Source organism: Sinocyclocheilus grahami, unplaced genomic scaffold (assembly GCF_001515645.1).
Source record: "Sinocyclocheilus grahami isolate Dianchi unplaced genomic scaffold, SAMN03320097.WGS_v1.1 scaffold1708.1, whole genome shotgun sequence".
NCBI lineage: Eukaryota > Metazoa > Chordata > Actinopteri > Cypriniformes > Cyprinidae > Sinocyclocheilus > Sinocyclocheilus grahami.
The window spans coordinates 29,706-45,077 of NW_015506887.1; the positions used below are offsets into that span (position 1 = coordinate 29,706).

The window sequence follows — 15,372 nt, forward strand, 5'->3', positions numbered from 1 at the left end:
CGAACCCAAGAAATGTTCACCCAATTTTGCAATACATTTTGCGAACTAATTTGGATTTAGCAGCTAGCACTAGGACGTCCAATTCACTTTAGCGAATTGATTCTTTCAGATGATTCATTCAGTTCAATGAATCGATTCACAGCGAGTCATCACTTAAAAATTTTTCGCTTTATTTTTATTGTTAAAATGTCTTTTGGATTAGTTTATCGTTTATAGCCTGCCCACATGTGCTTATTTGTAACAATAGTTATTAACAATATTTATACCGTCATTCATAAAGTTTTATTTCTACAGTCAGGTGATTTACCAATACAAAAATAACAACCCTAATTATTAGTAATAATTCCACAATATTGCTCTCTCTTCAGTTTTTACAGCGATTTGTGATTCACTTGGCGAATCGGTTCAACCGAATCATTCAAAAGAGTCTGTTTATAAGAATGATTCGTTCGCGAGCATTACTTCAGTACTAAAGCATGATGATGGCGAGGCGTGGCGTTTACAAACTCCTGTGTAATGATTGGCGTGCCAAAGTAAAAGACGCTTTCCTTGTTTCCCGAAAAAAAGTTAGGAAAGGAAAGTGTCTTGAGAAAACATGGCGGAGTAAGAGAAAGAAACTTGACCGATGCTTCTTCAGAAAGCGAGAAACTCTCCCAGCACAGGACATGTAGCAAAGCTGTACAAAACTGAAAGTGAGGTATGAGTTTGATTTCGTTTCTTTATTTTTTTATTTTCTATTTTCTAAACCTGAACAGCTTCTCCTCCTCTGAAATATTCTGTATGTGTTGCATAATACTTCCTTGTATTTATTGATTTTTTTTTTTTTACTTCTATGATGATTTCGTGAAAAAGATGACTTCCGACTGGTTAAAATGATCTTTACAGTTGATCTCAAAGACACATCACAGTATATGCTGGCCATGGCATAGTAGTAGTGAGTATAAGGTGACCACAGTCGGTTCTGTCAAAACGTAGTGTTAATTTCTCCACCACTACGTTATATTAGAAAAAAAATGGGTGACAAATGAGAAATTACATTTGCATAAAAAGAAAAAAAGTGCTTTGTGGCATTATTTAGCACATTTTCACAAATTCTCAAGCAAAAAATATCATTTCCATTACTGTAGTCCCCTTAAAATAATCATATATTTAGCTAAATATTAATGTATTTATACCTATAATATAGTATAATACAGAATTTCATTTTATGGGAGAATTATGACTGTTAGATTCTCTCGAAGGGTTGTTGTCTCATTGTAAGTAGTCCCCCAAACTTCACTGCTTTCGAAAGCCTCCTGTGGGATTTTATGAGAAACACCTGGACAGGCTCCGGCTGACAGAATGGACACAGCAGCTCTTGTGTTTGTGTGCTTGAACCTTTTAATGAATCGCAGGCGTTTACAGTGCACAGGCTGTACCTTTGCATTTTATTCTATTGTAGACTGACTAATCTGGTCATTCATTGCTCACAAAGCTATTGTCGCCCTTCTAGAGCCTTTGAATAAGTGGCTCAATGATTCTAGAACTGTTGGCATAAAGAAAGCATGAACTGAAATGATGGTCCAGTTGTTTCTTTATGTGATTTTGGACCAGTGTGTGAGTGGTTCAATGTTCCTGGCATGCTTGTTTAGTGAAATTACCCTGGAAAGGAAGTTGATATGTCAAACAAAAAGGAAAATTCATAGAGTGTGTCTTTATCACATGCTTGAGTAAACATGTGGTTGGACATGGCCTGGGCTTTGCTGGACTAACTGGCTCAGGACTTTAGGAAAGGAGCCACAAAAGCACCGTGTTTGGCTGAATGTGGTCTAAAATAGGGAAGTGTTTACAAATCATAGCAAATGAACTTTTTTTTGCTCAAGACATTGCAGAAATGAAGGTCACTGCCCTTTCCTGAGTATTCAGATTGTTGGTTGGTCCAGTTTTGAATGTGAACCATGCTTTTAAGATTTCTGCTCAATACAAGGAATTCCTGAAGTGCAAGCAAATATGATTTCTGTCATATTTTCCCACTGCCTGTTCAGTTTTTGATCAGGATAAAGTTAATTCAAAGATGAAAGTGTTGTCTCTCACCCTCTTGTTTTCCCAAACTTAGGACTTTCTTCTGTGCAGTGTTATTTCAGTATTTATTAATATGTTGAATTAGTTTTTGTTTTTATATATTTTTACATTTTAGTTGAAGTTTTAGTAATTTTGTAAATTTTAGTTTTTTAAATATCTCTTTTTAGCTTTATTTAATTAAATTAAGTAATTTTAGTTCTTAAACTTAACTTAAATGTATTTGAAATTAGTTGCCAAGGCAACATTTATCACATTTTTATGTTTTTTTTTTTTTACATTTAGGATTTTAATCTAATAATTTTTTTATATTTCAATAAGATGTAAAAAATAAATATTCATTTTATATCAACTTTAGTTAACAAAAACTGAATAAAAACAAAACAAAACTATTATTTAAGAAAAACTGAACTATTATTATTATTAACAACTAGTATTATTTATTAGATCATTTTAGCTTTAGTTAACAATGTGGAATGCACAAGGAAATACTGTAAAGATGTCAATCGTCAAAAAGGATGATAAAGATCTTCCACCTCAAGCTCAAGTATTCTGAACTCAGAGTGAGGAAAAACATTCAAATAGAAGTCATTATTCAAAAAAATATTGCTCACTTGTACCATAACTTGCATGTCTCATTTGCACAAATGCATAAATTCAAACATATTGCATGAAGCAGCATCTCACCGGGTTTGACATCAGCTTTTTTGGTTTTTCCTCACGCAAAGCTATCCTATGACTTCAAAAGAATAGCACGCGAGTCATATTGACTTTTTTATGATGCTTGTTTGTTAGCTTTGGTAGCTGGACATGTTCTGGCCACTGTAACACTGTAAAATGTCTCCGCTTGCATTTCTTGGAAGAAATTAACTCATGGGTGGGTCTGAAATGGTGTAAGGGTGAGTAAATGCTATCTAATGTGTCACCGTCCCTTCAGATGAAAGCATTCATCAAGATTATATATGGTTATGTTGGTCTCGATCTTCATTATAAATGATAAACTCTTTGTTTTCTCATGCGCTGGTTTATGTGACACTTGCCCGGGTCACGTCAAACAGCCACTGCAATGCAACCACTTTCCATCCAGGAACAAAAGTGTCTTTGGATGATCGGATGGTTGCTCACGAGGAAGTCAAGAGACTTCCTCATGTTCACCCATCCACATGAGATGCAACATGATGCATACTAAGTCAGAATTAGTTTGTAGGGTGGATTAATCAGTCACTGACTTGTTTTCGTAGTGAAAACATTAGGCACTTGCAACTCAGCGTGTGTGTGTGTGTGTGTGTGTGTGGGGGGGGGAGAGAGAGGCTCATATTTCTTAGACTCTTTCTTTAGTGTCACTCGCCAGTCAGATGGACGATGGTTGAGATACGGTGAAAACATGGACATCTTCGCTCCGTCTTTATGTTTGTCCTTTCTTTTAGAGTTATGATGATGTGACATTAGATGTATTTCCAAGTCTCTTGCGTGTCTGCTGTTGGGTTTTTGTTTTACACTTGGACTTTTACTATGAACTTAAATGGATGTGATCACAAAAGACGAGGATCAAGCGTTTCATGTTCGTTCCAGGTAAGAGAACAGACCTGTCTTGCCATATATTAGCTAGTTTTACAGTGCATCCTCTACTATCTCTATTTTTATCTAGTTTAAGCAACCAAAAAAAACTCAAATATGTCGTTTAGCGCTAGAGTTTGTCATTCTTCAGCAGACGATCCACTGATGTGCTCTCGTTTTTCCATCAGATAAATAGGTTTTGAAATGTAATACAGCGTGTGGGTGGAGGCGAGTGAATGAGGGCTCAGTTTGGTCTAGAGATCTCCTGTGTGTAAATTTTTAATAGGCGTGTTTAAAAATTAAAACAGAGGCACAGTTTTCTCTTTTGTATTGGTGTTGTACATCCTTAAATACTGCAGGAGCATCTCACACTGGACCTGAAAGATGAGTCAAGGGTCTATGTTTCTTTCCACACATGCAACGTTTACTGGAAATATTGGAGAGAGAGTGGGGAATGGGATCGAATTGGGCATGTTTTGGAGCACTTGCACAAAGTACCTTTAGGCCATGGCTCCAACAAGGCCCTGAAGTTTGGATGGGATCTAAACTTGAACATTTCGTCATCATTTGCTCACCTTCATATAATTCCAAACTTTTCTTTTGTAGAATAGAAAGGAGATGTTTGAAAGGATGTTCACACTGCTTCTTTCCATACAATAAATGCTCCGAAAAGCATAAAAAATGCACTAGCATAACAGTAGTCCATACCACACATTATATTCCAAGTCTTCCGAAGCTGTACAGAGACTTTTCCACTATTATGGTGAAAAAGTTGTTGTTCACTACTGCTGCTTCCAGATATCATTCCTCAGTCTGTGTATTTGAACTGCCATGTTGTGTTCAGTCATGGCCTATAGTAGGCAGTTTTATTTTAGTATTATTTATATACTTACTAATATATTATTTATATGAATATTTTTATGTTCTCTGTTTTAAGTTTTTATTTTTATTATTTATTCATTTTTTTAAGTTTTAGTAATTTAGTGCAAGTTTTAGTGCTTTTGTCATTTTTATTCATTTTTTTATTTCTGGTTTAGTAATTGTACTTTACATTTCTATTTTTAAGAAGTTTTTTAAGTTTAAGTTTAAGTTTTTCATTTAACTATTTTATTTCATCTCTGTTAATCACAGAAAATGTTTTTTTCTTCTTCTAATTTTAGTTAACATTAACATCACTGATTGAACTGGACTGCTTTTACAGCACGTATGTGGTGTTTAGTATCCCTATATTTATTCATATTTTAATTATAGTATATGTTAATATTTTAAATTAGCTTTTATTTGTGTATTTTCAGTTTTCATTTACGTTTTAGTAATTGTATGTGCTTCTGTCACTTTTATTAGTTTTTTAAAAATGTATATTTAGCTTTATTTTAGTTTTACTTAAGTTTTACAACCTAAAATGAATTATTTCAGTTAGTTGCCAAGGCAGCATTTCAAATTGTCTTTTAGTTTTTCATGTAATAATATTTTATTTTGTTTAATCTTTATTATAATTACTGAAATAATTTTTTAACAGTTTTAGTTAATAATAACAACACTGATAGCAGCTTAATTTACAGCTTATATTTCAACATGTTCCTCACAAAATGCTCTTGTTTGGCTTCAGAAGACAAAAATAGTTTGTAAAATAGCTTCTGGTTCAAATGGGCTACTTTTATAATTCTTATTTGTTGTTGTTGTAGTTTTTTATTTGTATGGAAACATAATACATTTTCGCATTTTGAGTTTTACAGAACTTATGGAAAGACATGACGGTGAATAAATAATGACAGAAGTTCCATTTTACAGTTGGAGTTTTAGAAATGAACAGAAATAACGAGCAACATATGCCTGGTGTTTCAGTAAGTGTCAGTGAAATTCATGACATCATGTGAAGTATGAGTTAGTGCGAATGAGTCATTTGCATCGGTCAGTGGAGAAATCGCGTCAGCCGCTCGGCCCGCGTCCCACCTCGCCGAGGATAAAGAGAGCAGCTTAATTTACAGCTTATATTTCAACATGTTCCTCACAAAATGCTCTTGTTTGGCTTCAGAAGACAAAAATAGTTTGTAAAATAGCTTCTGGTTCAAATGGGCTACTTTTATAATTCTTATTTGTTGTTGTTGTTGTTTTTTGTTTGTATGGAAACATAATACATTTTCGCATTTTGAGTTTTACAGAACTTATGGAAAGACATGACGGTGAATAAATAATGACAGAAGTTCCATTTTACAGTTGGAGTTTTAGAAATGAACAGAAATAACGAGCAACATATGCCTGGTGTTTCAGTAAGTGTCAGTGAAATTCATGACATCATGTGAAGTATGAGTTAGTGCGAATGAGTCATTTGCATCGGTCAGTGGAGAAATCGCGTCAGCCGCTCGGCCCGCGTCCCACCTCGCCGAGGATAAAGAAATTAGAACATGTGAACGCCGCCAGCCTTCCGCTGAGGACACTTTGGCCAAAGCGTGGGATTTAACTCGGTCTAATGGATTTTCCCAGCGTGGCCTTGGTTACCTGACAGTTTCTCTGGCTGGAGTCGATTCGAGCTTCACGATAACATCTCTACTTCAGCAGAAGATGAATCGATTCTGGCAGATTTTCTTGGATTGCTTTATACCTTTACAGCTCTAAAGCCTTCCTACCTTCTTCTTTGCTCTTGCTAATTGTGGTTTCTAAGGTGTTTTTGATGGTTGTCAGGGTGTTTGAGGTGATTACATCCCAGGCTTCTAAAAAAGTTAAAAACGGTTTGTGGTCAGTAAGATTTTTTAATATATATTTTTATACAGCAAGGATACATTAAACTGATCAAAAGTAACAGTAAAGACATTTATAATATTAGAAAGATTTTCCTATTTGATTCTATTTCGTGGCCTAATGGGTTACGAGAGTCGGACTCGTAACCCAAAGGTTGCGGGTTCGAGTCTCGTACCGGCAGGGATTGTAGGTGGGGGGAGTGAATGTACAGCGCTCTCTCCCACCTTCAATACCACGACTGAGCAAGGCACCAAACCCCCAACTGCTCCCCGGGCGCTGCAGCAAAAAAATGGCTGCCCACTTCTCCAGGTGTGTGTGCACTTTGAATGGGATAAATGAAGAGCACTAATTCCGAATATGGGTCACCATACTTGGCCACGTCACATCACTTTTTACTATTTTTCTCCTTCACGTATGATTCTCTCTCTACTTTTGTTGGATTTCTTTATTCCTTGAAGGCTTTAAAGCCTTCCTACTTTGCAACATGCAGAGAGTGACTAGATGTCTACATATTCTGAAGAACTTTGTGCACTTGACTGTGCAAAGGTTGCTGACTAGATTGTTTGCTTACTGGCCCAAGCCAAAAGCCTAACTAGACTCTCACGTCTAGTTTTGTTTTGGGTGCCTCGTTCAGTGTTCTATAAATTAATGTTTTTGGCTTTTTTATCTCCTAAATATATTGTATTCTGAATATTTAAACTATCCTCAACAAGCCACTTGATATATCATTCATGTCTGTTGCTGAAATGGTGCAGGACTTGTTAAGTGTCAATCCTTAATTCTAAGGGTTAAGGGGTTTGTACCAATCCTTAGCCTTGAGTATGAGTAAGTAATAGTAATGAATGACTTAGCATGCAAAACTAAGTTTACACTCAGAAGGGGGTTTTACAGTGAGGCCACAAAAGAACCATTTTTGGTTCCCCAAAACCAGTTAAGTGAACAGTTCTTGAAAGAGACATTTTTTTCTTAGTGTGAAGAACTTTTAAAAAAAATCTAAAGAGCCTTTTCCACTATAAAGTACCTTTTGTAGAATGGAAAGGTTCTAAAAGGTTCTTCAAGGAACCATCAATGCCAATAAAGAACCTTTATTTTTAAGAGTGTAAGTGGAAAAAAAATCAGAAGCTGCATGGCATTTTTTTTACCCATTCAACCAGAATAACGGGTTTAGGAGCACATTAGAGTTACTCTGGTTCCTCCTTTACACGTGATAATCTCCATGTGTCGTCTCACTCATAATTGGAAGTGACGCTTGCAATCGGGTGTCCGTAGATGACACTGGCATGTCACACTGTTACACAAAATGGTCGTCCATGAAATGCATTGCTATGGAAGCCGTTTCCGCCACTAAATAAAAAAATATAATTCTGTAAGTCATAATAATGAGAAACTTTCTCAAAATTATGACTTAGTATCTCGTTATAATGAGAAACTTTCTCGTAATAATGACTTAGTTTCTCGAAATAATGACTTAGTATCTCGTAATAATGAGAAACTTTCTCATAATAATGACTTAGCCTAATCCAAAAAAAAAAAAAAAAAACTTACTCGCGGCCTGCGGAACGCAAGAGTGACAGCACGCTAGCACCATCTGTTGGTCAAAGCCATGCAGGAACACCGCTAACATTGCTTTGTTCTGTAATCTAAAGTGTATAATGCTATAGTCTGTCATTAAATAACGATTTCAGATAAATTATCTGTATGTAGTCTTTTGTGTAATAGTTACTCTGCCAGATAGTTATGGCTTCAAACATTCCAGACCAATATTTCAGTTAAGAAATCCAGGCATTTTATGAAGAAATGAAAGCCATTACACATATAAACTTAATTTATAGATGTGTATTTCGATGATTTATTAGTTTTATTAGCTGTCCCTTTCATGCATCACATGCAATGTTAGCGGTGTTCCTGCATGTAAGACCTTCATTCATCTTCGGAACACAAATGAAGATATTTCTGATGAAATCCGAAATCTTTCTGACCCTGCATAAACCGTAATGCAACTACCACATTCAAGGCCCAGAAAGGTAGTAAGGACATCGGTAAAATAGTCCATGGGACATCAGTGCTTCAACCTTAATTTTATGAAGCTACAAGAATACTTTTTGTGCGCAAAGAAAACTAAAATAACGACTTTATTCAACAATTCTCTTCTGGTCAGTGTCCACCAGTGTTACCAAGTCCATGGTTTTCCGGCGGAATTGGGCTACTTTAACACGGTTGCCTCGGGTTGTCATGTTTCATGTCAGCGGGTTTAAGCGACTCCAATAATATGATATTTATCCCCTGGAATGCGAATTTTAGCAGGGGAACTCCGCCAAAAAACATGTATTTTACTCCCCGGAACACGATTTTTAACTGGGGACCCCGTCGAAATGCAATTGAGCTATAGTTTTGGGCTAGTTTTGAGGCGGGTTTTCTTGTGAAAACCTGGCAACCCTGGTGTCCACTGTGCGTGTGCATTCTTCTGCTTGTAAACCAGGCAGCGCATGTGTGTTCTATGTAAATATAAAAGTACAGTGTCTGAATAATGTTAGAATATGCTTAAACACAAATACTAAACTGCTTATTAGGTTTAATAACCTTTAGCTGCAGTTTTCTTTTAATAGTCTTGTTAAAGTGTATATAAAACTGAAATATTTTATTATTTCTTTTATTATCTTTTATTATCTTTTGTTTTATCTCTATGTTCATTAGGGCTGGGTAAAAAATATCGATATCTCGATATTAATCGATTCTCATTTTTACGGAACGATATCGATTCTTAAATCCCAAGAATCGATTATTCGAGCCTGTTTTCAGTTAATGGACGGAACATTGAAGGGCACTTCCCATCCAGTATATCGCAATAAGCATTGTGCTTTGGTAGGGTTGGGTATCGTTTACATTTTATCAATTCCGATTCTCTCTTTTTTAAAACATTTTAACAGCCCCTTTTCGCCACCTACTGGAGTAACATGTAATCGATAAACCTTCATTTGAAGTATCAAATTACTTTCAAAAGGTGATTTACTCTATTTTAATCTCTACCATCGTACACACCGTTTGTCTGAACTATACATTTTTATCCTAGTACTTCTGTGATTTAAATGTTTGTAACACAGAAATAATGATACAGTGTGGCTGAAAAGACTGTGAAAGCTGTTTCATTCATGAAAATGATGACACAGATGACAGCTGCTCTCTAGGTCAATGGCAGCGCGAACGCCAATTTAAATGGTCAAATCACACTGATGTGATCGTATGCTGCACGGACGAACCAAGTGATCACAACATTGATCGCACACGTCAAAGTTTGAGGAATGAAACGGATGAACCATTGTAATTTAGGAATAGAATGATGTTGGTGTTTGAATCGTGTTCGTGATTTTTAACGTTCTATTAAATTAAAGTGCTTTGTCATGTTGGTGGCGACACCTCTCTTGCAACATGTTTAGCTATCACAGATATTATACATAGCTTTTTTTGGCTTCTGATCGCAAATGTAGCAACACTTTGGAGCGCTTGGATTAGCGAGCAAAGTCCTGGCAGATCGCTAGGTCCGGACCTCACAGATGAAGAAAAAAAAAGTGCAAAGGAATCGATAGGCGGAATCGAAATTTTTATTTGACAAGAAGTATCCGATTCCTGACCTTAAGTATCCGATTCTGGAATCGGAATCGATTTTTGATCCCTAACCCTATGCTTTGGTACTTTTAATATGAAACAAAAACTCAGATTTCAAATTCTATCCATTGTATTTCAGTATTCAAACAATAAATGCTGTTTTGATGCTGTTTAATGTGGAGTGACAGATCGTTGTAGCGTTTCAATAAAACAGCTTGTAAACAATGTCACATTTACCCAAAAACATATTCGGTGACCATAAACTCATTAGTCAGATAGAAAAATAAACTGTAGAGAGGGGCATTTTGCTACTTTTTCTTCAACGCGGAAGTAAGCCTATGGATGAGACTTCCGGTTCATTAGCCGCTATAGGTAAATAACGAGGAGAATAACAACGTGCAGTAAATGGTAAAACTGTTTGCACTACAAACCAGTGTGTTCATAATTTAAGATAATACATTAAAATAATATAAGACACACCAACTTTCAATATCAAGCAGCAAAACAAACTGTTTTGTTCAGCTAAAAATAGCTAGACGGAGTGGATGCAGATGAGACCGGAAGCCAGACCCATATAATTTACAAATGGCCACGCCCATTTTTACGACAAGAAAAAGGTGGATATATATAACAAATCAGTCAATTTTAACTTTCAGTATTATAGTAATGTAGTACCAACTGTCTCTCATGTATATTTTACAGCATTAGTTGAGAGATTTTTTTTCCTTGAAAATTTGCCATGTACTGTACCTGATATATATCCAAAATAATCGATATTGAATCGAATCGCAAGCTTGTGAATGAGAATCGAATCGTGAAATTTGTGTCAAAACCCAGCCCTAATGTTCATCCTAGTTACAGCCCTAGTAAACCGACATTTGGTTGAAAATAAACCAATAAAATATGTATGTGTGATTGTTTGTTTATCTAATTAATTATTTTATCACTTTATTTATAATTTATTTATTTAAAATGGATCTTTTATTATTTTTTATTTTTATTTATTTAATTCCATTTTTATGTATTATTATTATTATTATTATTGTTTACTTATCATTAATCTGATTTATTATTTATTACTTATTATTTAAATTTTTTTAATAATTTATTATTTTATATATTTATTTTATTTTAATTTAAAAATGTTATTATTGTTATTAATTATTTAATTATTTTTATTTATAAATGTATTATTCATTTGTTTTTATTTGTAATTATTTATTAATTATTATTTATTTGTTTTTCAATTTTTTTTTTTTTTTTTTTTTTTTTTTTATTTTTTTTTTTTTTATTTTTTTTTTTACTTTTTTTTCTAAGATGTGTAGCTCCACAGTACTGCAGTTTGTACAGAGCCTAAGTTACACTCTTGGTATAGTTTTTTTTTAATTTTTTTTTTTTTTTTTTTTTTTTTTTAATTTATTTTTATTTAATTTTAATTTTAATTTTGTTTCGTTTTAGCCAAAGTCCTTTTTTTCCCCTTTTTTTGGTCTCTGGATCCTAACCCTAACCTCATAAATAACCTAATGATCCCATCTTATCCTAATCTTGCTCTTTGCTCACCTCTCTACTGTCCCATGCAGGATGGAAGCCTCGTGTCTGGAACTGGCTCTGGAAGGTGAGCGTCTGTGTAAAGTGGGAGATTACCATGCGGGTGTCTCCTTTTTTGAGTCGGCCATCCAGGTGGGCACAGAAGACCTGCAGATTTTGAGCGCTATCTACAGTCAGCTGGGCAATGCCTACTTCCACCTGCACGACTACAACAAGGCACTGGAATACCATCGGCATGACCTCACGCTCACCAGGTATGAATCTGGAAGCTTATGTCACTGTTTCAAAGCTAGTAGGATTATGTCCTTATCTAAAATAACATGTTTTGTTATTCTGACTCTTTCAGAACTATCGGAGATCAGCTGGGAGAAGCTAAAGCCAGTGGTAACCTTGGAAACACAATGAAGGTTTTGGGTCGCTATGATGAAGCAGCAGTTTGTTGCCAAAGACACCTGGACATTTCCAGGATGCTCCATGATAAGGTGAGGTTTTTAACACAACCAAGGGGCCTTTTAATGCATTAGCCGAACCCCAAAATGAAGTTTTGGTCATCATTTGTCATTTGTAATGCAAAGTAAGATATTTTAAAGAATCTACAGTATGATTTTCACTAACCAATGGCATTCTTTATTGATGTCAAACCTGGCAAGTCAAGGCACATTGTACATATGTGCGATGTGTACGTGTGAATAAGATCTGACAGCTATCATATGGCGTCATCAGACTGGAAACATCACATATTGAATGGGATTATTGACTATTTTTGTCCTTTTTTGGAGCTTGACAGCTCCTGGTCACAATATGATTGCAGAACCAAATAAAAAGTTCAAGTAAAAAGAAACATGACTCATTGCTCGGAAAAAAATATATATGATGAGGAGATATAATAAAAAGCACTTTAAATACATTTATTGACTGATTTTATTTATTTATTGATGTAAGCAATACTATTTATTCATTTATTTATTGATAAACTGTTTATATAAATAAATAAAATGTTATGTATTTACAGTATTTTTGATAAAATAAAAATATATTTTTTAAATACATAAAACAATGATTTATTAATTGATCAAATAAAACTGACTGTTCAATCAAATAAATAGTAATAGGATTGTAAGTAATATGACTTTTTTATTCATTTTTTTATTTTTGTTTAATATATGTATATTAAATATGTATATATAAAAATATATGTAATGTAGGTATGTATAATAATTTTGTTTAATATATGTTAATATATTATCAACTAAAACGTTTAAGAATATTGTGACACAAAATGTTCAGCTAAAAATAAATAAGCCTCGTTGCTTCGAAAAAAAAGAAGCCAAACAGATGTAATAAAAAGCAAAAATTGTCAATGTATTTATTGACTGGTAATATTTATTTAGTAATGTAAATAAGTAAATGAAATGTAAATAAATAAAATAATATTTGTTTATTGAAAAAATACAAATTAAACTAACTGTTCAAATAAAAATGTAAATGTAAATAAATAAAATAATATTTGTTTATTGAAAGAAATACAAATAAAACTAACTGTTCAAATACAAATTTCTTTTTGCTATCATTATCAACCAAAATGTAAGATTTAATTTAGTGACGTGTGGCCAAGTATGGTACCCATACTAGGAATTAGTGCTCTGCATTTAACCCATCCTTAGTGCACACACACAGCAGTGAACACACACCCGGAGCAGTGGGCAGCCATTTATGCAGTTGGGGGTTTGGTGCCTTGCTCAAGGGCACCTCAGTCGTGGTATTGAAGGTGGAAGAGAGCACTCACTCCCCCCACCTACAATTCCTGCCGGACCTGAGACTCGAACTCACAACCTTTGCGTTACGAGTCCAACTGTCTAACCATTAGGCCACAACTTCCCCTAGATAATAATTTAAGATTATTATGGTCTACTTTTTTTATATCTCCCACGTTATTCCTTTAAACTCCGTTTGAATAGTTAATGGCCAAGTTTGCCTTGGATGTTTTTGGAAGTCCTGTTATCCCAAGACACCACTTGATCTATTTTAACAGACCATAAACATATTTATGTTTAAATGCAAGCCGTCGATGCGTTTTAGGTGTGTAATGAGCGGTGCTTGTGGACTGACTGTTGTGTGTGCGTGTCTGTGTGTGGTTTTGTTAGGTGGGGCAGGCCCGAGCGCTCTATAATTACGGGAATGTGTACCACGCCAAGGGGAAGAACATATGTTGGAGCGGTATGGACCCTGGAGACTTTCCCGAGGAGGCACGCATCGCTCTGAAGAAAGCAACCGAGTACTACGAGTGAGCGAGCCAGCATTATGTTTTCATTCTTTTGAACACCCAAACCAGTGTGTAGACGACACACATGTGCCAAAAGACAAAATATTTCATTTCTGAAAGAACATAGCAGAGATTGCAGTAAAGTTTTCCAAAGGCATGCTACAGCTTTTATTGCTTTATCCCCGCTACTGTATCTAATATTGCACATCTCGGTTTGAAGAGCGAATCTGGCCATTGTGAAAGAGTTGGGGGACAGAGCGGCACAGGGCAGGACCTACGGTAACCTTGGCAACTCGCACTATTTGCTCGGAAACTTCCAGGATGCTGTTCTGGCTCACGAACAGGTATTTCATACAGAGAGTTTCTTAAATGAACCAACCTGTGGTTTCTATTAGGGGTGAGAATCACCAGAGATATTATCACGATACTTGTGTCACAATACAATATTATTGCGATTTTAAATATATTGCAATTTATTACCTTTTTCCAACTTCAAATTATGTTCCCAAACGAAAACTTTGGCAACATCTGTTTTAACTAAAAATAAATTTTTTTCTCACTTCAGTTTTATCGCTGCAGTGCAAAATGGGATTGTCAAGCAGACAAACGGACCAACACTTTCATGAAAACCTGATGTTGTATGCACCTGGCAAACTATTTGTATTAGTCTAGTCTAGTGCACCTTAATTAAATGAATTTTACTTTCATTTATTCCATGGTCTGTTGGAATTCTTGATTCTGATTGGCTGGCAGGTATGCATTAAAACCGTTTAATGCACAGGTAGTTCCAAGTCAGTTTAATCACTGTTCTATATTAATGCGCTGCTGCTTTAACTGACACACAAAAACACATACACACACACCGCTCGCACAGAGAGAGAGAGAGAGAGATCAGAGATCCTGCTGCACACACAGAAACGTTCAGGAGTAGGCCAACATAAACTCGTCAACGCTGCCCCGCTACTTTTATCAATAAAACCGCTTAGATACTGGATCACTGCATTATATTCCTCAGCAAGGGAGGAGGTAAATTCTGTTTAATTAACTAAACTCACAACTTCATTGTTTGTAGAGCGAGACGCACAGACGCAGATAATTCACACACACACAACTGTCATCTTTCTCTCTCTTGAACAAACCATCAATAATTAATTCAAATAAATGTTATAATTCTGTAATTCTATAATTCTGTAACTGACGAAAATAACCGTCATTTTTACCCATTCGGTCAAATATTGCGCTGCAAAGAGCAATACTAGTTTTAACTTGTCTATAACTTGGCAAATGACCATGGAATAAGCGGGATAATCAACGGCTTGCTATGCATTAAAGGATTTTAGAAAAAAACTCAAGACCACCATCTAGTGGACGGTAAAGAAATAGATTTTATTATTCTACCAAATAGTATAATAAAAGATCGATACGGTATTGCCGCGGAAAATATTGCAATACTATGCTGCATCGATTTTTCCCCCACCCCTAGTTTCTATTAAAATACACAAACTGATAAACGTTGGATTACTGTACAGAAAAAGTCTGCTATTATGTGCCCAATAATAAATATATATATATATATATATATATATATATATATATATATATAT

At 35.0% G+C, this 15,372-nt stretch overlaps 1 protein-coding gene across 1 annotated transcript in view; it reads left to right on the forward strand.

Moving 5' to 3' along the window:
- The first annotated feature begins 509 nt into the window (after nt 1–509).
- Nucleotides 510–15,372, forward strand: part of LOC107572163 (G-protein-signaling modulator 2-like) — a 29,498-nt gene continuing 14,635 nt past the window's right edge. Inside the window, exons 1-5 of the mRNA XM_016258572.1 lie at nt 510–697; nt 11,538–11,759; nt 11,852–11,987; nt 13,650–13,789; nt 13,989–14,112. Of these exons, the coding sequence (XP_016114058.1) occupies nt 11,539–11,759; nt 11,852–11,987; nt 13,650–13,789; nt 13,989–14,112 (621 nt within the window). The 5' untranslated portion in view covers nt 510–697; nt 11,538. The remainder of the gene's footprint in view (nt 698–11,537; nt 11,760–11,851; nt 11,988–13,649; nt 13,790–13,988; nt 14,113–15,372) is intronic.